Below are 27,627 nucleotides of genomic sequence, written 5' to 3'. Positions count from 1 at the left end.
GTTTTGTTTGGGGGCCGCCGTGGTGTGATGATAGCGTGCTCCGCCTACCACACCGAAGATCATGAGTTCACGTCCCGGGCAAAGCAACATCGAAATGTAAGAAACAAGGTAAGAAACAAGAAAACAGTGTTTGGCAAGCACTCCGAGTGTACTTCTGCTATGAAAAGCTTTCAGTGAAAACTCATCTGCCTTGCAGATGCCGTTCGAAGTCTGCATAAAACAAGTAGGTCCCGTCCCGCCAATTTCTAGGAAAAATTAAAAGGAGCACGACGCAAATTGGAAGAGAAGCTCGGTCTAAAATCTCTTCGGAGGTTATCGCACCTTACATTTATTTATATTTATTGCTTAAGGGCTACTTATGCCCGGTTTTTCAGGCGAACTTAAAACTCCTGTTAAAGTTGAATAGAGCTAAAACTTGCCAGTTTGTTCAATAACATACATTTTTAATTGATGTAACGTTACTGATGCTATTCAAGCTGATAAAGTGCTGCAATAGCGCAGTGAAAATTTGAAGCTTGATTTGCTAGTGATGATCGGATTTTCAACATTTTATTCAACGAAAGGACGACGGTGCAACAGCGGTTCAAACCCACCCAAAATTCTGTTAAGATCATTTAAAAAAGAAAACAAGCCAATTTCTTCTCAATTTTTCTTTTAATTTTAAACAAAAATATGTACATATCTCATGTATTTCGTTTAAGTATAATTATCAATTTAACTTCAGCTTATTTGCATTTCTACGTCATATTATGGTCCGAACTGTTGTTGAATCCAATTGATGTCGGAGTCAGAATTGAAGCCAAACCGTAAGTTCTTTTAATTAACTTTTCAATGGTTTAAAACAATTGGATATTAAACAAATAAAAAAATCTGCGTGAAATATCTTTAAATTAATAATTGCAATTCAAAATAACATCCTCAATACAATTACATACTATCATAATCATGGAATTTTAGTTAAAATAAAAAAAGGCTTAAATGTAAATTTTAGTTGTTAATGTATTGCTGCTAAAGAAAAATAATGTAATAAACAACTCTACATGTACATAAACATTAGGTAGCATTGGCTTTTAACTTATGATTTTGTTGTTTTATTACATAAATGTATGTTTGTTTGTTGTGCGTGACGCAAAATGATTACATCTTTTATCACATTAATTCAAACTGCATCCTTAAAGTATAACTATACGAATTTTGCTAGCTTTCATTTTCATCGAAAATTTTCAATTCCAAATAACATAAACATATGTACATTCATATCCATTTAAGTATTTGTTTAATTATGTATAATACATACTTAACTTTGCAAATATAAACTTGCAAATATTTCGAATTCAATTTTATATATTGTGACGAATATTAGTAACGCTAAGTGATACTCACATCACTAATCTGACACTAAGTAAATCAGCGATGGGCAAAACGGCTCGTATGAGCCTTTTGCTCATACGGGCACGCTTTGCACATTTAAGTGCTAGGTGAGGGACGATCAAGTGTAGGTATGTGGGGCGAAGAACACAGGAAGAGAATAATATACAAACACACATAAGATTGATAAAGGGAGAGTATTTGGCCTTATACACAGCGTTGACAGATTGACGACGCCGTCGTCATTTTAACGATTTTCAACTAGAATGACGCTTGGACGATTCTGTTATGAAAAATGACAATTTAAGCCTGCCTTCTATGTAAGATTCATTTTAAATATTTAAACACCAAGAAATAGATCCAATAATGTTGATTTTAGAGGGACACTACAGTAATAAATATTGAAGTGATCAACTTAGCTCGTGAAAACGGCGGAGTGATGATGATATATACGCCTCCGCATTCCACTCAAGACTTATTACAGTAACGAAGTAAAGCGTTTTATGAGAGAAAAGTTACTAAATTCCAAAGCGTATTAAAAGGTTCAGACTGGCCAGGTTGCAGTTAACGGTTTCAGATGTACTGGTATATACCCATTCGATCGAAATATTTTTACTGATGCAGACTATATTGCTGCAAATGATATGTATGACCACCTAACTGCCGAAAACTCTGAAGTTTCCGAGCAAAATAATACAACTTCGGAGCCTGACGTACTCTTAGTTCACCGACATCTAATACAAATCGAGTGACTTCTCCAGAACCTGTGGTATCAACCAGTAAGGAGTCGTTTCACGATGGAACCTTCAAAAAACCAGCAGCGAAAGCTAGAAAAGCTGAATGTGAAGAATTAACCAATGACTCCGAAGTAAGCGTCGCCTACGCAGAATCGAACCAAGGGGACTTTGTTGAAAAGCCTCCAGACGGAGCAATTTCCTCCTTTTGCGAAAAGTTATGGAAGGACGAAAGAAATATATCAGAATGGAGTGCTTGTTTACAGTGCGATATGGTTTGGGCTCATAACGTCTAATTATTATTTGTGAGACTTGCACAAATTGAAGTTTTAAGCAATTTTCATATTTCTAATAACTTATTCATTTTTAATATCAACGAGCCAAGGAGGTATTTTATTTTATCTTTTGAGAAGCTATTTATCTTTTATTAGTAAAATTGGTAAATTTTAAAAGAAGTTATTTAATATTTTCTTTAGTAAATTAAAATTAGCCTACGTTTGCGTACCACATTACCCGCCAATTTTTGGGGAAGCGGCATTTCGAGCTCACCTGAATTTCGTCTTATAAATTGTAAACTGTTGGTGGTATAAACTTTTGATAAAGTATGCTATTGATGATATTTCACAAAACAAAATGTGACGAAAAAGAGGTGAATTGGACTTTTGGTTAGGCCAAAATTACCCAAAAACTAAACGCTATACCACAAATGCCACAGTTCCTCTATTTTGAAGACATTTCTAGGGTTCCTCCAGAAGTTTTTTGGAAAATATCAAAAGAGCTGACTACATACGCTTTTTTTAATTTATGTGCATTCGTTGCAGATCTGATGTGCTTGCCACACTCTTCAGCGAATGTAGAACTAACTTTTTCTAAAATAAATTTAAACAAAACAAAGATTCGAAACCGTCTGGAATCTGTACATTAAAAGGAATATTGATAGCACAAGATTATTTAAAATTGAATAACTTTTCCTGTTATAATATTAAACCGCAAATAAATATGCTAAAAAATGAACGCGAAAATGTATAACTAACAAACTAAAATGATATAGGAGGTTCGATTCGAGCTCAAAGAAAAAAAATAATAATTGTTAAAATGACTGAAAACAAGTACCTTTTGAATGTAATACAAAATTTATCTCTTAAGACGTTTTTGTTATTTATAAAATAAAACGAAATGAATTGAAAACGATTTTATATGTTATATGTGGCAACAAAAAATAACAATCAAAGACAATTTTCAGAAAAGCGCTTTTAAAGTTAATATTGTTGAATGAAATCCGGCGATCTCATTTTGGTTTCCGGCGAATACAATCGTACGTCCCCTGGTAATAACCCAAATTCGTCCTAACTCAACTTTGGTTGATATTGGTTGTTGCCATAGATATGACGATTTTTGAAGGCGGCGTCTCACGACTTGGAAAAAATATATGGCAACGCTGCTTATACATCTGTGACTGCACACTGCTCATCTTGCTTAATACATATTTAACAGTTACCAAGCTATGTGGAAAATAGAGCTGCCACCGCTCTTATTATGTTCAAACTATTAAGAGTTTTAGGATAAACTAGGCTTTACCGGCGGCGTCGCTCGCACTAAAGGCCACAAATATGTAATGTCGCTTTTGTGATTCACAACTCCAACTGAATTTTCAGTTGTAATTTTAAAAGTTCCTTTATGGTTCAAATCATAAACAAAGAAAGTTTTAAAATTAGAAAAATGGTCGCCGTAAATTTAACACACATGCAACACTTCTCCAACAATTTTTGCAGTGTGGATTCAACGATATATGTATGTATGTGAGTTGAAGAAATTTGAAAATTCCTCCATAATTTGAAATTTATAAATGAAAGCAGTAATGTTTATAATAAAAATGGTAAAATTAGTCGTTGTTTATGCGATTGGTACCTTTTTTATTTGTAAACTGATACATTTCTTTCTACGCTCACGGCAACACTGCCAACAAGTCTGAAAAGGGTTTCGTTTTCCCACGATTGTATACGAAACGTGCATTAGTACGTTTTTTTACTACTGCTTCCTCTAATGCTACTACTTTGAAAATACTTTTTTAAATAATTTTATGTATATATTGCAAAATGAATCGGCTTGCATATAATTAAATGTATGCGAAGGCGAAATGAATGTCAATAATGCGCTGCTTAACATAAAGTCGACTTCAGTCTATGGTTGTTCCGTTTTTCGTATTTCTTGACAAAAAATTTATGTTTTTGTTTTCGTACTATTGGAACACAAAACAGACAAACGTGTCACCTAGCACTCGCCGGCACTGAAACTGATTTAGGAGCCGAAAATAGGCCCATCGCTGAAATAAAGCCACAACAATAAAGCAAGCTGCCACACTTGTATGTACATAAACAAATTATTCATCATGTACAAACATACATACAAGCAGCAGAGAGATACTCACAAACGCATGTTATCATCAGCTACTACTTCGCTCACATATACACATGCATATGATTACACACTACAAATTCTCGCGCGTATGTCTGGTGACCAGGTGGAGGAATCTAGAAGAAACGTCTGGACATTTGGACAGAGAGTGTAAAAGCAGCAGAAGCTGAGTAGTCCGGAATCAGTTTGATTTAAGCACGCTATTGGTTGTGAAGTTAAGTGTTATTGTGAAGTACTTTCAAAGTAGTCTAATAAAGACCATTTTGCATTATTGAATATTGGAGTTATTTATTCAACAGTTTAGCGATACGAACGTTAGTAGAAGGTGTAAAATAAGCGGCTTTCAGCGTCGCATTATTGTGTTAAATTATACAGTTAATTTTTTATGTAGGTTGACGGTAAAGTGAAAACGAGAACCGATACCATACGGCGAAATCTATGTTTTTTGAGTGAATCTAGCCAGCCATTTGCAGCCTTATACATATATGCGTGTGCCATATAACAAAATATTGAAAAACAAGTGGCTGAACACGTCACTTAAATATATTAATAAAATATAAGTTTTAAAAATTATATAAATTAATTATTTTGTAAGTCGGGTGAAGGAGTGATGTGCATTAAATAAAGAAAAATAATAATAGTAATCAAAGATGACACACTGCACATGAGTATACACATATATACATACATATGTAGGTATATTTATTTTAAATATAATATAAAATGTAAATATAGTACGTAGAACTAACTAGACGCAATTTTTGTTTTCAACAAGCGAGTTTGGCATAAACATTAAGATCTCATTTCAACTAACTCTCCATCACAAAATTTATAATTATAAACAATCAAAGCAATATCATTTTCTTTTCCTATTATTTTTTTATACCATTTAGTCCATTGTTTTTGCTGCATTTTAGATTAGTCTTAAGCTGAACTATTCTTTCCTTGTGTTTATATTTCGTCTCCAAATCCGCTTTCTTAATTTGTTCTCAATCCATCAGCATTTAAAAACTACAAGTCATGCAATTTTTTGTATTTATACTTTAATCATTTTACAGTCCTTTCATGAAAAATATTTGCTGTTTTTTTTTCTCTTCTCAGCTTTTGCATTTTGCAGTTTTTCTACCCGCAGACTCATATACTTTAAAAAAGATAGTCATTTTTTAACGAAATGACATCATATTTTGTTTAAAATTTGCGTAAAGTTAACGCCGCCTCTGTAGATTTATTTGCCCCACTACTTGCCAACATCTGTTTTAGACTGAAGGAAGAGATGGCGATACCAAACACAGCCATCATTGTAGCGGAACGTGGAATAACACGATCGGGTGTGGCTGTTGTGAAGACACTGCTAGCAGACTGTGATGGTGCCTGAAGAATAAAGATTCATGTTTATTTGAGAATTTGCGTATTTGTTGAACAAAAAATTATGTAGTTCCTATGCGCGGAAGAAATAAAGCTATTAAACATAGTCAGAGAAATTTGTCAGAAAAAACAAAATCAGACTTAGCTTTAAAGATGACAATGTTGTTTGTTTTCGCCTAATTGGGATCTCTATATGTAATCATATCAAACGTCAATTAATGGCATTGGCAGCACTGACTGTCAGCTGTCAATGGCTACTTCCGTTTATCTTCAAAGTAATTAAACAAAGAAAATAAGTGGAAGTGTTCTTTATAATCGGCTATAATCCTCGCGTAAGTAAAACTTACAAGCCGCAACCCGCATTTTAACGCTAACATTTTGGTCCATCGACCCGGATCGCGCAATATTTCCGTAAAATACAGTCCACATCGCTTTAATTAAAACATTTAATAAAAACCCGCAAATAAAAAATGTCTTCGTTGAAAGTTCGCGATTCTGCTTTAAATGCATTAAAGCGGCATTTGCAATCGAGCAAAGCCGATTCGCTTGCGGTCGATGCAGAGACTGCAACCACATATTTGCAATTGCTAGAGGAGCAGTGGGAACGTTTCTGCAAATCACAAGAAGAAGTGGAGGTGTCGTGTGGCGACGAAAACGCAGCAGTAGAAGAGCAGGCACGAATTCAAGGAGTGGTATTTGATCGCTAAATCAAATTTTAAGCGCATTCTTGCGCCACAAAAGCAACCAACTCCGACTGCACCTGCACGCATGCCGCTACCGAAGCTGCAGTTACCATCCTTTAGTGGCGATCCAACAAAATGGATCACTTTTCATGACGCATTCTGTTCACTAGTGAATTCCAATGCAAGTTTGTCGGACGGACAGAAGTTGCAGTACCTGCGCAATTGTTTAAATGGTGAAGCATTGGAATAAGTTAGTAGTTTTGCTGTAAGCGACAGCAACTACAGTGTAGCTTGGGATATGCTGACAGCACGCTATAAAGTTATGCGTATCATAATGAACAGCCATATAAAAGCATTATCATCGATTGAGAAGGCATCGAAAGACTCCGCTTCTCATCTCGCTGTCAAATCGTTGCATCGCGCGGCACAACAAGCTGGCGCGTTATATCAAAATATCGCAAATATCGTTACGTCAGATTTTTACATGGATGACTTGCTCTCCGGCTCCGACTCTTTCCAAGAACTGACAGCGCTTCAACGTAACATCTCACACGTCTTATCTCAGTGTGGATGCGAGCTCCGGAAGGGGGCAACAAATTGCGAACCATTGAGACAACAGATGCCGCATGCGTCTACACAGGTGTCCCATCTCTTGGCTGATGGAAGCGATATCCAAAATCTAGGATGTATTTGGCACACGGATACTGACTCTCTTGCGATAGCCTTCAATATAGAGCCACTCCAGTGCGAATTAACAAAACGCATTTTTCTCTCCGATACCAGCAAGATTTTCTACCCTCTCCGCCTCATATCTCCATGCACCATTCGCTCAAAAATTTGGTTGCAAAGAATTTGGCGTTGTAATGTCGATTGGGATGAGTTAGTTCCGCCTGAGATAGCTACAGATTGGTTAACGCATAGAAAAGAGCTGGTCATGCTTTCATCGCTCAAGCTAAATCGCTGGCTTGGTACTAGTCCAAACGCTGACGCAGAGTTCCATGTTTCCACTGACGCATCAGAGGCTGCCAATGCAGCCGCTATTTACTGCCGCACTCAGTCATCGGACAACGAGATAAACGTCGTGCTCATTGCTGCGAAAACCAAAGTAGCTCCGCTAAAAACAACTTCGTTACCTCGTCTGGAACTCTGCGCAGCTCATCTAGGCGCTAAACTCGTCCGCCTAATTCAACAAAGTTTTGGTCACAAACTTGAAAAGCTGTACGCGTGGTCAGACTCAACGATAACGTTGGCATGGCTGCAATCAAATCCAAATCGTTGGGCAACGTTCATTGCAAATCGTGTAGCCGATGTACAAGAAGTCTTGTCGTCATCGCATTGGAGACACGTCATCTCAGAGCATAAATCTGCAGATTGCGCTTCTCGGGGTCTCACACCTGCACAGCTCCTCGATCACCGCTTATGGTGGCAGGGGCCACACTGGTTATCCGAAACCGATCGTTTTTGGACGCAGCACATAACGAAACATACTACGAATTTGGAACTGAAATCAATCAAAGCTAGTTCTCATGTAACGCAAACGCACGAAGATTGGGATTTACTAACGAAATTTCACTCTTACAACAAACTCAAACGAGTGACCGCACATATACTTCGCTTCATAAACAACGCTCGCATATCTGCTCAGAAGTCGAGTGCACACGAACGGCTGTCCGGACCGTTAACATGCTCTGAAATCCGCAAAGCCGAATTATCTTTGGTAAGGTATTCCCAAGCTAACGTTTTCCAACAAGAAATTTCTAATTGCAGGCCAGGGAAGCCAATACCGATACGTAGTAGCCTCGTTCGTCATCAGCCGTTTTTAGACGACCCAGGCATTTTACGAGTAGGAGGTCGAATTAAGAACGCATCGTGCACGAACGATATAAAACATCCGATTATTTTGCCTAAAAATTCACCGCTCGCTAAAGCAATAGCCGCTGAAACTCACATCGGTATGTTGCACGCTGGCCCGCAAATGATGCAAGCTGCTATACAACGTAAATTTTGGATCCCTGGCATTCGTAATTTAGTTCGGGGTACATACTGCCATTGCGTACGATGCAAATGCTTGAACCGCAAACCGCTACAGCAGCAGATGTCCGATCTACCACCTAGTCGCGTTACGAGTACGCGATGCTTCCTTCAAAGTGCGGTCGATTTTGCCGGCCCATATAACGTAAAATTTACTCATGGTAGAGGCGCGAAATCAACAAAGGCGTACATTTGCTCATTTATATGTATGAGCACAGGCGCCGTGCACATAGAATTGGCCGGAGACCTCACGTCTGCAAGCTCTATCGCCGCATTCAAACGTTTCACCAACCGAAGAGGACATTGTCAGCATATGTTCTCCGACAATGGCACGAACTTTGTCGGTGCCGAAAGGGAGCTACGTGCCGCGTTTGAAAGGTGCGTTAACGACGACAAGTTGGCATCTCACTTCGCCACCCAAGTCACCTGGCATTTTAACCCTCCAAGCGCTCCACACATGGGCGGCTATTGGGAGGCTGGAATTAAGCGCATAAAGCATCATTTAAAACGCGTACTAGACTCCGCGTTACTATCTTACGAAAAGTTTCCAACAGTCCTAACAGAGGTGGAAGCATGCGTCAATTCTCGACCACTCTGCTGGATACCTTCTGACATACAAGACTTCGAAGTGCTAACACCTGGGCACTTTATGATCGGCGAACCAATAAAGGGGTTACCGGAGCTTGACACAGAACCTTTCAAGGGCAACCTTCATCAGCGGTGGCAAGCAATCACAGCAATAAGGCAGCACTTCTGGAAGCGATGGCGAGACGAATATCTCGCGAATCTTCAGCGACGATCGAAGTGGGTTCGTCCAACGCAAAACCTACAACGAGATGATGTCGTAGTTATACACGACAACAACGCTCCGCCCACTAAATGGAAACTTGGTCGAGTTCTCGACAGCTATACCGGCTCAGATGATCGCGTACGAATTGTCAACCTACGAACATCCGAAGTAGAGCTGCTAAGACCTATTGCGAAGCTATCATTATTACCAACAAAAACAGACATTTTTTCACTTTGAATTTTATTGATGTAAACTTTAAATACTTTGTACCTTTTTCTAATTTTGAACGGTCGTTCAAGGCGGCCGGCATGTTTGCGCCTAATTGGCATCTCTATATGTAATCATATCAAACGTCAGTTAGTGGCATTGGCAGCACTGACTGTCAGCTGTCAATGGCTACTTCCGTTTATCTTCAAAGTAATAAAACAAAGAAAAACAAGTGGAAGTGTTCTCTATAATCGGCTGTAATCCTCGCGTAAGTAAAACTTACAACACGCAATCCGCATTTTAACGCTAACAGTTGTTGTTGCATTAACGACAAAGACACTCTCCGAAGGTTTTGGGGAGTGCTATCGATGTTGATGGTCCTTTGTCGGATATAGATCCGGTGCGGTAACAAAGCACCATTAAGTTACTACCCCGACCATCTCGGGAACCATTAATATGACCACATAGTTCCATGAGGAACTTGGGGTCGCCACAGCCTCGCTTGCTAAATATGTGTATGATACATTCATATTTGTAACAAGATTCCCCTCGCGTAGGTGAGGTTGACAATTGGGTTGCGAATGCTTTGTACCTATAAAGCTTTGTATTGCGCTTATCAACCCCTTAAAGCCGGGCCATCTCGGTAATGATTAAAATAAAATAAATGTAAGGCGCGATAACCTCCGAAGAGATCTAAGGCCGAGCTTCTCTTCCAATTTGCGTCGTGCTCCTCTTGATTTTTCCCTACAAATTGGCCGGACGGGACCTACATGTTTTATGCCGACTCCGAACGGCATCTGCAAGGCAGATGAGTTTTCACTGAGAGCTTTTCATGGCAGAAATACAATCGGAGCGCTTGCCAGACACTGCCGAGGGGCGACCCCGCTTAGAAAAATTTTCTTCTAATTGAAAAATCTTATTTCTAAAATTTTGATATTGCTTTGCCCGGGAGTTGAACCCAGGGCATACGGTGTGATAGGCGGAGCACGCTACCATCACACCACGGTGGCCGCTCGGTAATGATTATGCCAGCAATATCGGTAAGAGAAGTTAAGACCGTCGTCAGATACTCAAAGCAGTTTCCATCTGCGACTGCAGCTGAGATTAAATATGCCTTAAAATTGTCTTGAAGCTTTGAGGCTGTTCGTCGGCGTTTCCGTGAGCACGACCTGGGTGCCTAAAGTCCATGTACAAAAAAAAAATCAATTCTAGGCACATTGGAGTCGATATCGATTGAAAGATGCCAAAAACTTGTTGACTCAAAGCCACGTCACTCTGATGCAATTTCAAAGAATAACGGTCATGCAACTTAATACTCAATTAAATATTAGCCAACACCCAATGTAAAGAAAACCACCATTATATAAAAGTTATGTCATAATTTTTGCGTACAATTTGTTGCACTAATAAGTCTTTGCGCGAGCAAAATTCGCTGCAGTTTTGCTAAGGAGATGATTTGTTAAATATTTGGGCAATAAGAGGAAAAGTTAAATTTTTTGTATAAAAGCGGTAACGCGTATTTTTTATTTTAATCCATTCTTTTTACGTACATATGTCCACTACTAAGATTTTGACCGCAGCTGTATGTATTAGCATAGGTCGGTTTATATAGTATCAACTTGGGATCCATCTCAGAATCCTGAGACATTAGAGATAACTTGGCGGCGTTCATTATGTTGTTTAGAGTAACCCTTTCAAGGGGAGTCTACTTATCGCTCCAAGAAGAAGACCGAATGAGTAATAATGGAGCGCCCAGTAATACAACCATGTCGATCGGCTCAACGATGACCTTGACCTCAGTATAAAAAACATGACACGGAAATGAAGCACCCTAGGTTATAGAAATCTTGGCTCGTTGTCATATAAAGAAGAATCTCCAAAGCTTATTCAAGGTCAAACAATCCCAAAAACGCTTTAATTAATAATAAACAAGTAAGGACGGGACTGTCTTCGGCTGTGCCGAAGACTTAATACCTTTCATGAATGGGGCTGAACAATAATTTTATCCCGTTCGTAATCTCCAAATTTTCGCATGTATAACATAAGAAATATATAGTGAACAGATGTACATACCTAAACGATTTTTAAGATAAATATAAAATAAAAAATGGCAAAAAACCCCCTTATCTGAACGTTCGGTTGCATGGGATATATATTATATATAGCTCCGATCGAAATAAATTGCATAAGAAATCTTCTATGATATATTAGAATATATATCACCAGGTTTTCACGTTTTTATATTGGAAACTAATCTTTCTATATGAACGATCGGTTGTATGGGATAGGTATATACTATATACATATAGCTCCGATCAAAGTGATTTTTTCAGGAAATCTTCTACGATATATTAGAATAAATATCACCAAATTTAAAGTTTTTATATTGGAAATTAAGGGAGAAATTGCTAAAAATCATTCTATCTGAACGATCGGTTGTATGGGATATATACTATATATAGCTCCGATCAAAGTAATTTTTTCGGGATATCGTCTATGATATATTAGAATATATATCACCGAGTTTCACGTTTATAGTTTCTAAATTGCGGCAGGAATGACCAAAATCGTCTTATCTGAACGATCGGTGGTATGGGAGATATATGTTATAGTGATCCGATCCTACCGAATCCGACAAATGTCTAATATAATACAAAAATACATCCTTGTGCTAAATTTCATTGAGATATCTCAAAATTTGAGGGACTAGTTCGCGTTCAAACATACAGACGGACGGACAGACGGACATGGCTATATCAACTCAGTTCGTCGCCCTGATCAATTCGGTATACTTAATGGTGAGTCTATCTTCTATATTTCTCAACGTTACTAACATCAGACCAAAGTTAATATACCATTTCATGTTCATGAAAGGTATAAAAAGCTAAATTTACAGGTACAGGGGAAATACTGGCATTGTGCCCAATAGGTTTTGATATAATACATAATCAACGCGTTAGCGCCAAGTTCAAGAACGCAAAAGAATTTACACCATTTTGCGGTGTGGGGAAACTGCAAATATGCAAATTACAATGCTAATTTTAGCAAAAAGTTACTTATTTATAATTAAAAAAAAGAAAACAATTCAACACAGCTAACATAAGAATTTTGTTTAGGCTGTACTGTGCTTTGAACCGATAAGCCCATACTGAGGGTATTGACTGCAAATATTTTGAACTTTTTAATATTATAAAACTTTGAGAGTAAATTATCATTGTTGTTGTTGTTGTAGCGATAAGGACACTCCCCGAAGGCTTTGGGGAGTGTTATCGAGTTGATGGTCCTTTGCCGGATGGAGATCCGGTACCAAGCCCGACCATCTCGGGAACGATTTGTTATGACCACATGCGACCTTCTAGGCCATACCGCCCTCCCACCCTCTAGATCCCACAGGAGTTCGGGTTCGCCAGAGCCTCGGCTATTAATGAAACAGGATTCGCCACGGATAGGTGAGGTTGACAATTGGGTTTGGAGAAGCTATGTATTGCGCTAGCAACCTGAAAGGGCTGCGCTACACAAACCCCTTAAATCCCGTATTTTAGTCGCCTGTTACGACAGCCATACCTACCGCGGGTATATTCTAACCCCCTAACCCGCTGAGGGGAGTAAATCCCTTTTAATGATGATTTACCTTCATTCATCATTAAAAGGGACTTATGAATGTACTTTTGAATATACATATGGGTGTATATAACTGTGCTATCTAAATTCTTAAAGGCAACTTACAATTGTTTTCTTTTTGCAAATGCCTTATCTGGTAAAATTCATGCTAAAAATAGCATCTTAATATGCATACATATTTTTATTTACTTACTCGAAGTATTTCTGGATGCGCATGTGAGTGTTGTAATTGCTGTCGTGTTGATGCGCATTTTCACAATCAGTTGGGAATGATCTAATCAACGTTACTGCTGACTTTGAAAACTACACCAGTTAGAAATCTTAGAGAAAAAGGGATATATTTTAAAGTTTTTTTTTATTAAGTTCTTGGTGTTGGGACAGTCTGGGCCTCACGAGAAGATTGCAGTTCCAATGCACAGAATCAAAAGAATTTGGACTATCACAAAATATAAAAATGTGTGACATCAAGTTAGACGGAAGGTATTACTGAAGTCGCTGACATCAATCATAAAAATCCAATTTTTGCTTAGAGTCTAAATGTCTCAAAATTATACCACATTTGATGTCCTTGACTACGAATTAAATCCAAAATGAAATATTGAAATATTCTATTTTAAGACTACAAGTATAAATAATAGCGTTTTATTTCCGATATTCCCCTCACTCTTGTATTGTGCCACTTGACCTTTTGAAAAATAAATAATAATAAATAAATGTGATCGGTCACACCTATTAGATCGGGCGAAGCACTGCTACAACAACAACAGAAACGATTCAAGGGGTTGTGTAGCACAACCCTTTCAAGGAGTTGCTAGTGCAATTTATTTATTTTTATTTATTTATTTATTCTACAACCCAATTGTCAACCTCGCCTTCACTTGGCGAATCCGGTTTCCTTCACAGACGAGGCTCTAGCGACCTCAAGTTCTTCATGGAACTAGGGGTGGGAGCGAGATAGCATAGAAAGTTCAATGTGGTCTTATTTAATCGTTCCCCGAAAAGGTCGGGCCTTAGTAGTGCTTATTACCGAAACGTACCGGATCTAAATCCGGCCGAGGACTATCAGCACCGATTGCACTTCCCAAAACCTTAGGAGTGTGTCTTAATCCCTAAGAAGAACTAGTTAAAAATTTTAATTTTACTCATAACATCGTACGACGGAGATCTTTATGACGCTTACCATCGTGATACCTTATGATTGAGAAACAAATCGATATTTTATGTTGATTGAGCAAATCATTTCTGTTTTTTTGTTTGTACCAACTCCATCACGTTCATCAAAATTTTGGATTTCGACGGTTTTTGGGGGCGTGGCAGCTTTGTGGATCTTTTTCCTTTCTTACGACCAAATTTTGAAATAGAATTTTCCAATTTTTCTTGTCTTTCGCGTATAGTCGCGAAGTAACGTGAAATGCATGTTTTGTTTCCACTGTTTGCGGAAACAACTGTTGTGGGATTCTGTGAATTTGAAAGTGGTTGAGTAGGCATTGTAGAAGGTACTGCTAGCCCTTGTTTAATTTTTGATGCTTTGATAAAATCTAGAAATTTCGCTTCATACGATGAATCAGTTTTGAAACTGCGGGAAGATTGAATTTCTGGTTTAAATGTCTTTATGCTTTGAATCTGAATTTTTGTATCTTCTTCCTTCTTAACATCCTTCAGGCAGGGTTCATTATTTGTTGGCAAATTACTTAAATTGTAATTTAAAACAGGAATGTTGCAAGATGCTACTAATGCTTTGTTTATCTGATCTACTGATTCTGTTTTATGTACATCAGCGACATTTTCAGTCTTAAAACCACTAAACGCATCGATAAAACGCACGCCTTCTATACCATCAAACGTTTCATTTGAGTACGAGTTTTGCTGTTCTAACTGCTCAGTTTTGTGTGCCACTTGTGGAATATCGTGTTTCCCCACTACATTTGTTATTGAAACTAGTTTATCACTTCCGTTACTAACACTATCGCAGCCTCCAAAAAGTAACTCCTCAACAAAACGAGCATTTTCTACATCATCATAATCATGAGATTGGATTTTTGCGTCTTCAATACGCTGCAAAGTGACGAAGGATGAATTTGAGCTATTACTTTGCACAATTTGTTTTTCTAGTGATGGTAACATTTCATGACATTTTTGACCCCTGATCGGCATTGAATTCATGTCGATTTGGTATTCCGCCTCTACTGCAGTATGAGCACCTTCCATCTCTTTTCCTTCATCAGAGTCGGAAAAGTCATTTTCATAGGGATACAGACAGTTTATGCTCTCACATTTAACTATTTGCTCATTCACATCAATAAAAAATGTACGCAAACGATTATTAAGACCCTGCTGTTGACATTCAAAACAAATATCCCCGGGTTGAAAAGTGCTCGGTTCCATGATGATGGCAATGTTGTTGTTGTTGTAGCAGTGCTTGATGAGGCAATGTTATGGGTATTCATTTATTTAATGAATTAGCTGCTGTGCACGAGTAATAATTGAATGTGTTTGACGATGAGTGTCAACATGTTGCGAAAGGAGAGTGTTATGTATGTGGGCGTGGATGGAGAATACGAGCACAATTCAACCCAATACCTCACCTACTCGTCCAGAATATAAAGTATCTTTGGTTTGGATGACTTAGAACGTTCAACTCGGTTATATCAAAACTTTCCCTAGATGGTTGGTACCATAAATTTGCAACCAAATATATCAACTATCAATATCGTTTAAATATTTGCATACCCACAATAGTTTCTTGCGTGGTTGTCCACGCGTGCTAGGCTTATTTTCGAATAACACTCGAATAAACGAATTCGTTTCAAATAATTCGAATATTTATTGAAACTTTTTATTCGTTTATTCGAATAAATTTATTGTTGTTGTTGTTGTAGCAGTCCTTCGCCCCATCCAATAGGTGCGACCTATCAAAAATTGTCATCAAACTCCTCTAACGGGAGTCCAAGGAAACCTGCTGTATCAACAGGGGTGGACCATAATGAGAGGGGTGTTAGAGGCGTTGGTTCCACAATACAGTTGAAGAGATGGTTGGTGTCATGTGGGGACACGTTAAAAGCAGGACATATGTTTTGTATGTCGGGGTCGATTCTGCATAGGTAAGAGTCTATCCTGTTACAGTATCCAGATAGAAGTTCAGCTAGAGTGACTCGCGTTTCTCTAGGGGGTGTGCGTTCCTCTTCTGCAAGTCTAGGGTATTGTTCTGTAACGTAGCAAATGCTACGCCACAATATCTATTCTCTATTTAGCGCCCACCCCTAACATCATATTTTCCATTTACTGCCCACCCCTAGTAGTGTATGTACCGACATACATACATACATACATACCGGCCCAGCAACCATCGCGCAAGCACAAAGCAAGCCAGCGATGGTGAACGCACAATGCTTGGGAATTTTTATTCGTGGCGCGCTGTGCGCGACAATGCGAGCATAATTCCCAACGTGTTCATAGTTACCTATGAATAAAATGATTGGCCGGAATACACCAGGCACACTTCGCCGTAGGTAAGTGAAGTGCGTGTCGGCCGCCACTGGCGGTCGACAAGGGGTGCCCTTTGGGTTAGGAGGGTGCGTTACAAGGTCGGTTCCACCGATGGTACGCCCCCCCTGCTTATCGGACACCCCGCAGGTTTACCCACATTTCCGGTGAGTAAGGCGGGATTGACACCCCTTATTACTCATCGGAAAGGTAATGCACGAGCAGCCTTCTCGGGTAGGAAGGACACCCGTCCCAACGCCAGTGGCGGGGCGGATTTCCGAACTACCCTGGCAGACTGCTCGAGCCAATATAAATACATTGTAGGGGCTCCCTTTGGGTCGACGGGGGGTAAAGTTACAAGGTCGGCTCTGCCGATGGTACTTCCCCCAGGCCTATTGGGCAGCCTTACCCACATTCCAGGGACTCCCTTTGGGTCGAGGGGGGTAAAGTTACAAGGTCGGTTCTGCCGATGGTACTTCCCCCCCCCCCCCCCCGGCCTATTGGGCAACCCTAATATTTTGTTATCATCTCCTCTGAGTAAGACGGGACTCACCCCCCCCCCCCTATTACTCAGAGGAAGGGTAATGCACGGATATACGGCTCAGGTAAGAGGGGAACACTTCCCAACGCCTGCGGCGGGACAAACTCTCCTACTACCCTAGCAGAATACCCGAGCCAATATATTGTAGTTAGTTAGCCTCATACTAATACACACTTCGCCGTAGGTACAACATCATCGCCATCCCGATCCTTGGACATCCCATCCCGAAGTCTAGCCACCACCGTCATCATAGCTATTTGGTAAGAGCCACCGTCACCCAGTAATCTCTCTTCGGGCGTGATCCTAACTACCGCCGTCATTACTACCGCCGTTAGCACCCCTTAGCGAGAGCCACCGTCGTCTTCACCATCTCAGCCACCGCTTAGCTAGCACTCTATCTCCCTCTATCTGTGGAGAGCCGTCGTCCTTGGGTTACACTATATTGTCAGCGACACTACCTAGTGAACATCTCTCTCTCTCTCCTGGATTCAAGGTTGTGGATATTTTAGCCTGAGAGCCGCGTGTGTGTGTGTGTTCGAAATAAAAACACTAATTTACTGTGTATTTATTTAGGTGGGGGAAGTGGGACCTCCATCCGACTCTGGATTGACTTGAGCATACCTCAGCCTTTGACCAAACCCACCTCATAAATGGCGCCCGAGCAGGGACCCGTCTCCTCAGGCGACTGTGCCAAAACCAACGAGGGCACCAACACTGTAGGAACGGGTTCTACGAACACACAACCAACAATTGACACAAAAATAAGCGAAACCACCACCACCACGCTCAACGTCGACTCTCTAAGCTGGATTTACCTGCTGAAGAAGGAGAGGCTAATCGAAGAATGCAAACGCTACCGAATCTACACCGAAGGACATACCGTCGCCGAATTGCGCAGCACACTCAGCGCATACGTCCGAGACCAACGAAAGCGTAAGTCAACAGAAAATCTTTTGAGAGAGGTAGAGATGGAGATCGCCGCCGAAGAGGCCCGGCCAGTCACATCTACGCAAAACACCACGCCGGCCGTCACAATCAAAACAATATCCCCCCAGCGCGAGCAGAGAGGCATAAGTAACACGGAGGTCATGAATACAGTCCGCCGCTGGGATGTACATTACGCTGGAGGCGACACTTTATACGACTTCCTGGAAAGGATTGAGGAACTGGCAGAATGCTATCTGATTAAGCCAGATCAACTCCTCCCAACCCTTCCAGAGATACTGCGTGGCAAAGCCCTTCAATGGTTCCGCCTGCGAATACAACAACTACACACATGGGCTGACTTCCGCTCCGAAGCCGGAAAATTCTTTTTGCCGAGGCGACACATTAGTCAGCTAGCGGACGCTATCCGCCAAAGAAAACAGACGAGCAGAGAAAATGCCAAGGACTATATCCTCGCCCTCCAGACGATGATTCGCCGCCACCCGACTTTGTGCAAAGAAGATCATCTAGAACGCATATATGACGGACTACGGGTGGAGTATCGACTTTTTGTGAAGCGGGGCGAGTTCCGAACGATATAGCAGCTTATGGAGCTCCCCGACGAGTACGAACTGCTACGAAGCGAAGAAGCCAAACAGAGCCGACTGTTAGCACATAGCTTAAGCACAGTAATAATCGAGGAGCTGGAGGAGCAGAATGATCAAATAACAAACTCCCTATCCACACTTACTGACCGTTACGATGCAAGAAACACCTGCTGGCGATGCAAGAAAAGCGGCCACCGCCGCTCCCATTGCAACAACAAAAGACGACTTTTTTGTTCTAGATGCGGCAGAGACGGAACGCTCTCCAGGGATTGTGCATGCTACGGAATGAACCGAAATAATCCGATAACACCCGCACTATTATCATCCGTAGCCAAAGGGATGGGGAACGACGGACGGTTTTACATACAGGTGTCCATCGAAGGATTGATGTGCCGCGCCTTGATCGACACGGGGGCCACCGTGACATACATCAATGAAGCCGTAAGAAGGCATCTGGAACGACGAAAGATTCCACCGTTATCCAATCGTCGCAACGTGCAACTCGCCGACCAATCGTGCATTGCGAGCACCCACTCCTACCCGGTCAAGGTCAAATACAATGATCAAACAGCCAGTACGTTGGTGTCTGTTATCCCTAATTTGGCCGAGAGTGTTATCCTGGGTATGGACTTTTTGGCAAAGCGCAACGTTACCGTCTCACTGGATGGAAAGCCCCTTACCACAGCCGGTGCAACCAAAGCAAACGCTTCCGTAACCCTGCATTACATAAGAGAAGCGGAACACCTCAACGAAGAGCAAAAGATAGACCACCTAAAGCTCATAGAAACACATCAAAAAGCACCCACACACCTAAAAGGGCCAAACACTGCCGCAGAACACATACACAACACAACACTAAAACAAAGTTATTATCCGGCCATCCTCCTCAGCAACAATGGTGAGCAACTCGTCACGAACGCTCCGGCAACGATCCTGAAGGATCATAACATCACCCACCGATTTACCAAACCGTGTGCCCCCCACAAAAATCCTACCGAACGCGTTAATCGCGTTATCAAAACAAGGGTGGCACAACGTACGAAACAATACCATCGGAACTGGCAACGGGAATTACCAGAAAAAGCGTTCGCCATAAATACGACCCAACACAAATCAACCGCCGAAATAAATTTTAACCGCAACTTCGTTGGGCCGAGAGAAGCACGAACGAAATATGCCATGCCCGAAGAACCGCCTCCATTCGACGCAGTACCGTGGCCCGCAAATAAGCCACGAATACTGGACGCTAAAATATTCTGGAACCCGCCATTAATAGCCGGCCATCTAAACGCCATCGTATGCGACAAACCAACCGCTGGTGACACTATACCGTATGCACCAAACCAAGAGCCACACGATACTATTAATGGAAACCACGCCCAGACTTCTTTGCCCGGACTATGGCTAAATCGCAAAAAGGGTGTAACACGGCGCGTAGGGTGGACGAAGATCACGCCATAATCAAGCTGAAAGAACACTACAAGATGGTACGATTCGCTGGCTGAGGAGAAGCAATATCCGACCTAGTTTGATAAGTTTTCTATACATGAAATGTAAATACCTTAATTTTGAAATGTAAATTGAAATTGTAATATAAAAATGTACATATGTATATACCTTAATTTTGAAATGTAAATTTAAAATGAATTTCTACTTGCAATGTAAATTTAAACACAAATGAAATGTACACATTATTGTTGAAAAAAGAAGAAGAAAAAAAAAATCAATCAATCATAATAATAAAAACATCAACGAACACATATACACACATGTCGGCCGAGCCATCGGATTCAACCGATGATAAAACATGCCTGGGCTCTGCCCATGGTAGTTCAGGCCTCCGCGCAAAAGCCCTAGAATACCACAACCTTTCGTCCGCCGAAGTAGGAGGGGGACTGTAACGTAGCAAATGCTACGCCACAATATCTATTTTCTATTTAGCGCCCACCCCTAACATCATATTTTCCATTCACTGCCCACCCCTAGTAGTGTATGTACCGACATACATATATACATACATACCGGCCCAGCAACCATCGCGCAAGAACAAAGCAAGCCAGCGATGGTGAACGCACAATGCTTGGGAGTTTTCATTCGTGGCGCGCTGTGCGCGACAATGCGAGCATAATTCCCAACGTGTTCATAGTTACCTATGAATAAAATGATTGGCCGGAATACACCAGGCACACTTCGCCGTAGGTAAGTGAAGTGCGTGTCGGCCGCCACTGGCGGTCGACAAGTGGTGCCCTTTGGGTTAGGAGGGTGCGTTACAAGGTCGGTTCCACCGATGGTACGCCCCCCTGCTTATCGGACACCCCGCAGGTTTACCCACATTTGCGGTGAGTAAGGCGGGATTGACACCCCTTATTACTCATCGGAAAGGTAATGCACGAGCAGCCTTCTCGGGTAGGAAGGACACCCGTCCCAACGCCAGTGGCGGGGCGGATTTCCCAACTACCCTGGCAGACTGCTCGAGCCAATATAAATACATTGTAGGGGCTCCCTTTGGGTCGACGGGGGGTAAAGTTACAAGGTCGGCTCTGCCGATGGTACTTCCCCCCAGGCCTATTGGGCAGCCTTACCCACATTCCAGGGACTCCCTTTGGGTCGAGGGGGGGTAAAGTTACAAGGTCGGTTCTGCCGATGGTACTTCCCCCCCGGCCTATTGGGCAACCCTAATATTTTCTTATCATCTCCTCTGAGTAAGACGGGACTCACCCCCCTATTACTCAGAGGAAGGGTAATGCACGGATATACGGCTCAGGTAAGAGGGGAACACTTCCCAACGCCTGCGGCGGGACAAACTCCCCTACTACCCTAGCCGAATACCCGAGCCAATATATTGTAGTTAGTTAGCCTCATACTAATACACACTTCGCCGTAGGTACAACATCATCGCCATCCCGATCCTTGGACATCCCATCCCGAAGTCTAGCCACCACCGTCATCATAGCTATTTGGTGAGAGCCACCGTCACCCAGTAATCTCTCTTCGGGCGTGATCCTAACTACCGCCGTCATTACTACCGCCGTTAGCACCCCTTAGCGAGAGCCACCGTCGTCTTCACCATCTCAGCCACCGCTTAGCTAGCACTCTATCTCCCTCTATCTGTGGAGAGCCGTCGTCCTTGGGTTACACTATATTGTCAGCGACACTACCTAGTGAACATCTCTCTCTCTCTCCTGGATTCAAGGTTGTGGATATTTTAGCCTGAGAGCCGCGTGTGTGTGTGTGTTCGAAATAAAAACACTAATTTACTGTGTATTTATTTAGGTGGGGGAAGTGGGACCTCCATCCGACTCTGGATTGACTTGAGCATACCTCAGCCTTTGACCAAACCCACCTCATAGTTCTTTGAGTACAGGATTCACCGGGCAATTCCTGGCATAGAGGACCGACGCCTGTCTGTGGAGTTCACTGAGGACCTGCTTGTGTTTTTGGCTTGTTGTTTGTTGTTCTCAGGTGCCGTATTTCCTCATAATGCTTAACGAGATGACTCCTTAAGCCCCTGGCCGGTGTTGGCTCATCAATCAGATGTCTGTTGGGATGCCCAGGTTTCTGGGTATTCAACAGGAACTGTTTCGTTAGCATTTCATTTCTCTCCCTGATGGGGAGTATTCTCGCCTCATTATGTAGATGGTGTTATGGGGACATAAGAGGACAACCCGTGGCGGTTCTGAGGGCAGTATTTTGGCAGGCCTGTGAGTAGTCTTTAGTCTTGGCGACCATATCGGGGACGCGTAGCATGCAATCGGCTGGCCAATTGCTTTGTAAGTGGTAATGAGCGTTTCTTTATATTTTTCCCAAGTACTGCCAGCAAGAGATTTGAAGATTTTATTACGGCTCTGGATTTTCGGTACAACTGCGGCTGTATGCTAACCAAAATATAGATCCTGATCGAAGGTCACACCCAAAAATTTTGGGGTGTAAGACAGTCAGTAGCGTAGTGCCATTGACGTGTATGTTCAAAATGGTCGACATTTGGGACGGTAAATAAGGTCGCCGATGATTTAGTCGTTGATAATTTCAAGTTTCGCGAGGTGAAAAAACTAAAGAGATCAGGGAGATAGCCGTTTATTTTGTTGCAAAGCTCATCGATCTGTAGGCCTGGGCCTGTGGCCATTATTGTGCAGTCATCGGCGTAGGAAACGATAGTAACTCCTTCTGGTGGCGAAGGTAGCTTTGATATGTAGAAGTTAAATAAAAGTGGGGATAGGACACCACCCTGTGGCACCCCTTGTTTAATTCTTCTTCGCTTTAATGTTGCGTTTATAAATTGCACCGATGCCTGCCGGCCACCCAGATAATTTGCGGTCCACCTTTTAAGACTTGGGGGAAAGGTAGACCATTCCAGGTCTTGCAGTAATGTGACATGGTTGACCGTATCAAAAGCTTTTGATAGGTCTAGCGCAACGAGTACTGTTCTATGTTGGGAGATTTGAACGTCACAACAATAACGTAACCCCAATTACTAAATTTGGAGCTAAAAAGAAATCTTCTTCAAAATGAATTGTTATCGCATGTTAGAATTCCATATGGTTCAAGGGATTGCAAGCGCATTTTATAGCTTCTCCAACACAAATATCAACCTCACTTACCCGTGGTGAAACCTGGGGCCATATCTTCATTCTTAACGTAAAAACATATTATATATACGTAAACGTGTAATTGGACGTAATCGATAAGTTGATTATTTTTTGGTATATTTACAACCAGTTCGACGCTTTTATATTGTCACGGATATTAACATCACGAAGTTATACCATCACTAAGGCGATGCCAAGGCCACGATAAGCAGTATTTACGTCAATAATCAAATCATGTATACACATATATAAGGCAACCGAAAGATGTCACACAGATGCATTTACTTATACGCCTATGTATGCGCGAGAGACTGTAAACTACAAACATTCACATCAATAATTCAATCATTATGTATCTACATAAACGAATAAATAATTGCGTCTACACATATGTACGTATACGAGCAGCGGAGCGGCAATGCACAAACACATTCATATATCTTATCTGAGTTGTCACAAGAGAGAGCAATAATTTGTGCACGTAGTTGTGGCTGGCGATTTTGTAGCCGAAAATAACTAGTAAGTTCTGGAAATCGAAGAGCCTAGAAGTATGCAGCGTAAACTATAAAAGCGGGGCAGGCGAGTAAGAAGTAATTCAGTTTGAGTTGAGCTATCAATCAGTTTGATTAAGCACGCGATCTGGCGGCCAATAGTAGAGTTTTGATTTGATTTATCAATCAGTTTGGTTATTAAGCCAGCGAGTAGCAAAGTATAAGTGTTATTGTGAAGTACTTTAATAAAGGCCATTTTTTCATTATTCAATATTGGAGTTATTTATTCAACAGTTTAGTGATTCGAACTTAGCAGAGGATTGCAAATAAGAGGATTTGCAGTAAATTCGTTACAATTGGTGTCAGAAGTGGGATTGTTGAATAAATTCCAGAAGACAACAAGGACATGGCAAAGTTCAGTGAATTGAAGATCCAGCAACTAAAGAAGGAGTTGGAGAGCCGTGGATTGAATACAAGCGGCGTTAAACTGGAACTTCAGGCACGGCTACGAGAGGCAATGGAAGCAGAAGGAATTGATGTGGAAGAGTATGACTTTCATCTTGATGGCGAGGAAATAACAAAAATGGAAGAAACACCGCAGACAATGACGAACACAGACCTGAACATGATATTGGCTGCAATATCGGCACAAATGTCCGAAATATCGTCACAAATATCCACCAACATGTCATCTCAACTGGAATCGCAAAAGACAGATATTACATCGAAGATGGAAACTCAGCTGGAATCGCAGGAGAACTGTATAACAGCGAAGATTGAAGCACAAGAAATACGTATTTCAGAAATGTCGACACAAATTTCTTCACAACTGGAATCGCAGGAAACCCGTATAACATCAAAGACGGAAGAACAAGAGGAGCGCTTATCATTGCAGGTGGCACAAATGTCTTCACAGTTAGAAGCACAGTAAGCAAGGGTAACATCAAAGCTGGAAGCGCAGGATGCAAAAATCGCTCAATTTCAGGCGGAAGTCGATGATTTGAAGGGTCGTATGGAGCAGTTACAATTAAATCGTCCAGCAGTTTCAGCGAGTAATCCAAAGGTAAAAACACCATCCTTTGACGGTTCTGTTCCTTTCCAGGTCTTTAAGCTACAGTTTGAGAAGACCGCAGCAGTGAACAACTGGAATGCGGAAGATAAAGTTGCTGCACTGTTCGTGGCATTGAAAGGGCCTGCAGCGGAAATCTTACAGACGATTCCAGAGTACGAACGGAACAGTTATGAAACATTGATGGCTGCTGTAGAACGACGATACGGAAGCGAACACAGGAAACAGATATTTCAAATAGAATTGCGAAACCGCTACCAAAAAGCTAACGAGACTTTGCAGGAGTTTGCTTCAGACATTGAAAGATTGGCTCATCCTGCAAATGCGGATGCACCTGCGGAATACACGGAAAGAGTGAAGATTCAGAGCTTTATAAATGGCATAAGGGGCGTCGAAACGAAGCGAGCCACATACGCGAACCCAAAGCAAACATTTTCTGAAACGGTATCCCATGCATTGACTCAGGAAACGGCGTCATTATTGAGTAAACCAGTATACAAAGCTTATCGTGTGGAAGTAGAAAGGCCAGAGTGGGTAGATACAATTTTGGAAGCTCTGAAGGGACCACAACAGAAAAATGCCGGAGTTATGAAATGTTTCAAGTGCGGTAACCCAGGTCACATTGCACGTCATTGCAGTAGCAATTCCAATAGTTCCAATAATGTGGGTGGCCGTAAACGCAGAGCTGAAGGAGATGAGCAAATCTCCAAGTCCACTCAATCGTTAAACTAAAGCGAGTCAGCAGCAAGGGGCGACAGCTGGCTCCCTCAATTGAATGCCCCATAATCTCTATCTCACAAATTGGAAGAAGGTCAAACAATCTTACTGTCGGAGGACATGTGGATGGAAAGGAACGTTTACTGACTGTAGATACGGGTGCATCTCATTCCATCATTCGAGCGGATTTAGTCAACAAGAAGATAACACCATTGCATGGAGCAAGATTGCGTACAGCCACTGGAGAAGACAGCACGGTTCTAGGAGAAGTATCATGTGAAGTCGCAATTGGGAACGTCACGGTAGTACACAATTTTATAGTGGCAGAGATTGTTGATGAAATCATAATTGGAGTGGACTTCTTAATCGACCAGCGCATCAAGATCGACATGCAAAGCAAGACGATGCGATATAAGAACATGGATGTACCACTTAATTTCGGCTACGAGAGAGGCTACAGCAGTAAACGAGTGCTGGTGGAAGAGAGTCAGCGAATATCACCAAAATCCGAAGCAGTCATCTGGGCAAAGGTTGATGGAGATTGTGGGACAAACAAATTGTGGGTTGTCGAAGCAGCAAACAAATCAGCACTGAACATACTTGTAGGAAAAACCCTGGCTATGACAAAACAAGATGGACGTATTCCGGTAAGAGTACTCAATGAGTTCAATTCACCACTCAAACTGACTAAAGGAGCTATTTTGGGAAGATGGCAAGAGGCTGAAGTAGTTATTAACTGTGAACAGCTCCAGGAACACGTTTCAGCTAATAATACTAATCTTTCAAATGACATCACGGCATGGACGCAGGGGCTAGAGGAAGCATATCAGAGTAAGGCAAAACAACTGCTCCTAAAGTACGCGAACATATTTGACCAGGATGGTTCTAAACCAGGTCGAACCAACGTTGTGAAACATCAAATTGACACTGGAGATTAGATTATACAAGAAATGAGCGACAGCGGCGTCATCGGACCATCAGCTAGTCCCTGGAGCTCACCGGTAGTACTTGTAAAGAAGGATGGAAAAATGAGGTTTTGCGTGGACTACCGGAAGTTGAATGACGTTACGAAAAAGGATAGCTACCCATTGCCAAGAATTGACGACACTCTGGACTCGCTCTCTGGTACGAAATGGTTTTCCACACTGGACTTGAAAAGCGGCTACTGGCAAGTGGAGGTAAAGGAGGAAGACAAAGAGAAAACACCCTTCAGCGTCGGAGATGGTCTTTGGCAATTTACAGTAATGCCCTTTGGACTATGTAATGCACCAGCTACTTTCGAGAGACTCATGGATCAGGTATTGAAAGGACTACATTGGAAAACATGCTTGGTGTACCTGGACGATGTTATGAAATACTTGTTATTGTTAAAACTTTAATTTTTCTTTAAAAATCGAGTTTCAAATTTTTATACTTGTAAAGAAGGATGGAAAAATGAGGTTTTGCGTGGACTACCGGAAGTTGAATGACGTAACGAAAAAGGATAGCTACCCATTGCCAAGAATTGACGACACTCTGGACTCGCTCTCTGGTACGAAATGGTTTTCCACACTGGACTTGAAAAGCGGCTACTGGCAAGTGGAGGTAAAGGAGGAAGACAAAGAGAAAACACCCTTCAGCGTCGGAGATGGTCTTTGGCAATTTACAGTAATGCCCTTTGGACTATGTAATGCACCAGCTACTTTCGAGAGACTCATGGATCAGGTATTGAAAGGACTACATTGGAAAACATGCTTGGTGTACCTGGACGATGTTATGAAATACTTGTTATTGTTAAAACTTTAATTTTTCTTTAAAAATCGAGTTTCAAATTTTTATATTTCATGTTATATTTGATGTGAAAATTTTTATATTACTTTACTTTTGAATTTATCATTAAACGAATATATAATTAAAATGTATCGTGAATATTGAACGAATAAATTTATTGAACAATTATAGATACCAGATGAGTTGAATATTCCATAATAACATATCCTGAATATCCAGATGAG

The 27,627-nt window shown here is 41.4% G+C and overlaps 1 protein-coding gene across 2 annotated transcripts in view; it reads right to left on the bottom strand.

Moving 5' to 3' along the window:
* Positions 1-5,750: 5,750 nt before the first annotated feature.
* Positions 5,751-27,627, bottom strand: part of LOC137244770 (uncharacterized) — a 39,843-nt gene continuing 17,966 nt past the window's right edge. The window contains exons 4-5 of one of the 2 annotated variants that reach the window (XM_067774254.1): positions 14,395-15,680; positions 5,751-5,888 (exon numbers count right to left, since the gene is read on the bottom strand). In XM_067774254.1, coding sequence (XP_067630355.1) covers positions 14,451-15,599 — 1,149 coding nt within the window. In that variant the 5' untranslated portion in view covers positions 15,600-15,680 and the 3' untranslated portion in view covers positions 5,751-5,888; positions 14,395-14,450. The remainder of the gene's footprint in view (positions 5,889-14,394; positions 15,681-27,627) is intronic. The other variant, XM_067774256.1, reaches the window with a different exon arrangement.

The sequence above is a fragment of the Eurosta solidaginis genome, chromosome 3 (assembly GCF_040869045.1).
Source record: "Eurosta solidaginis isolate ZX-2024a chromosome 3, ASM4086904v1, whole genome shotgun sequence".
Taxonomy (NCBI): domain Eukaryota; kingdom Metazoa; phylum Arthropoda; class Insecta; order Diptera; family Tephritidae; genus Eurosta; species Eurosta solidaginis.
Note: the sequence above shows the minus strand (reverse complement) of the source record. Positions and strands in the feature narration are given on the sequence as shown.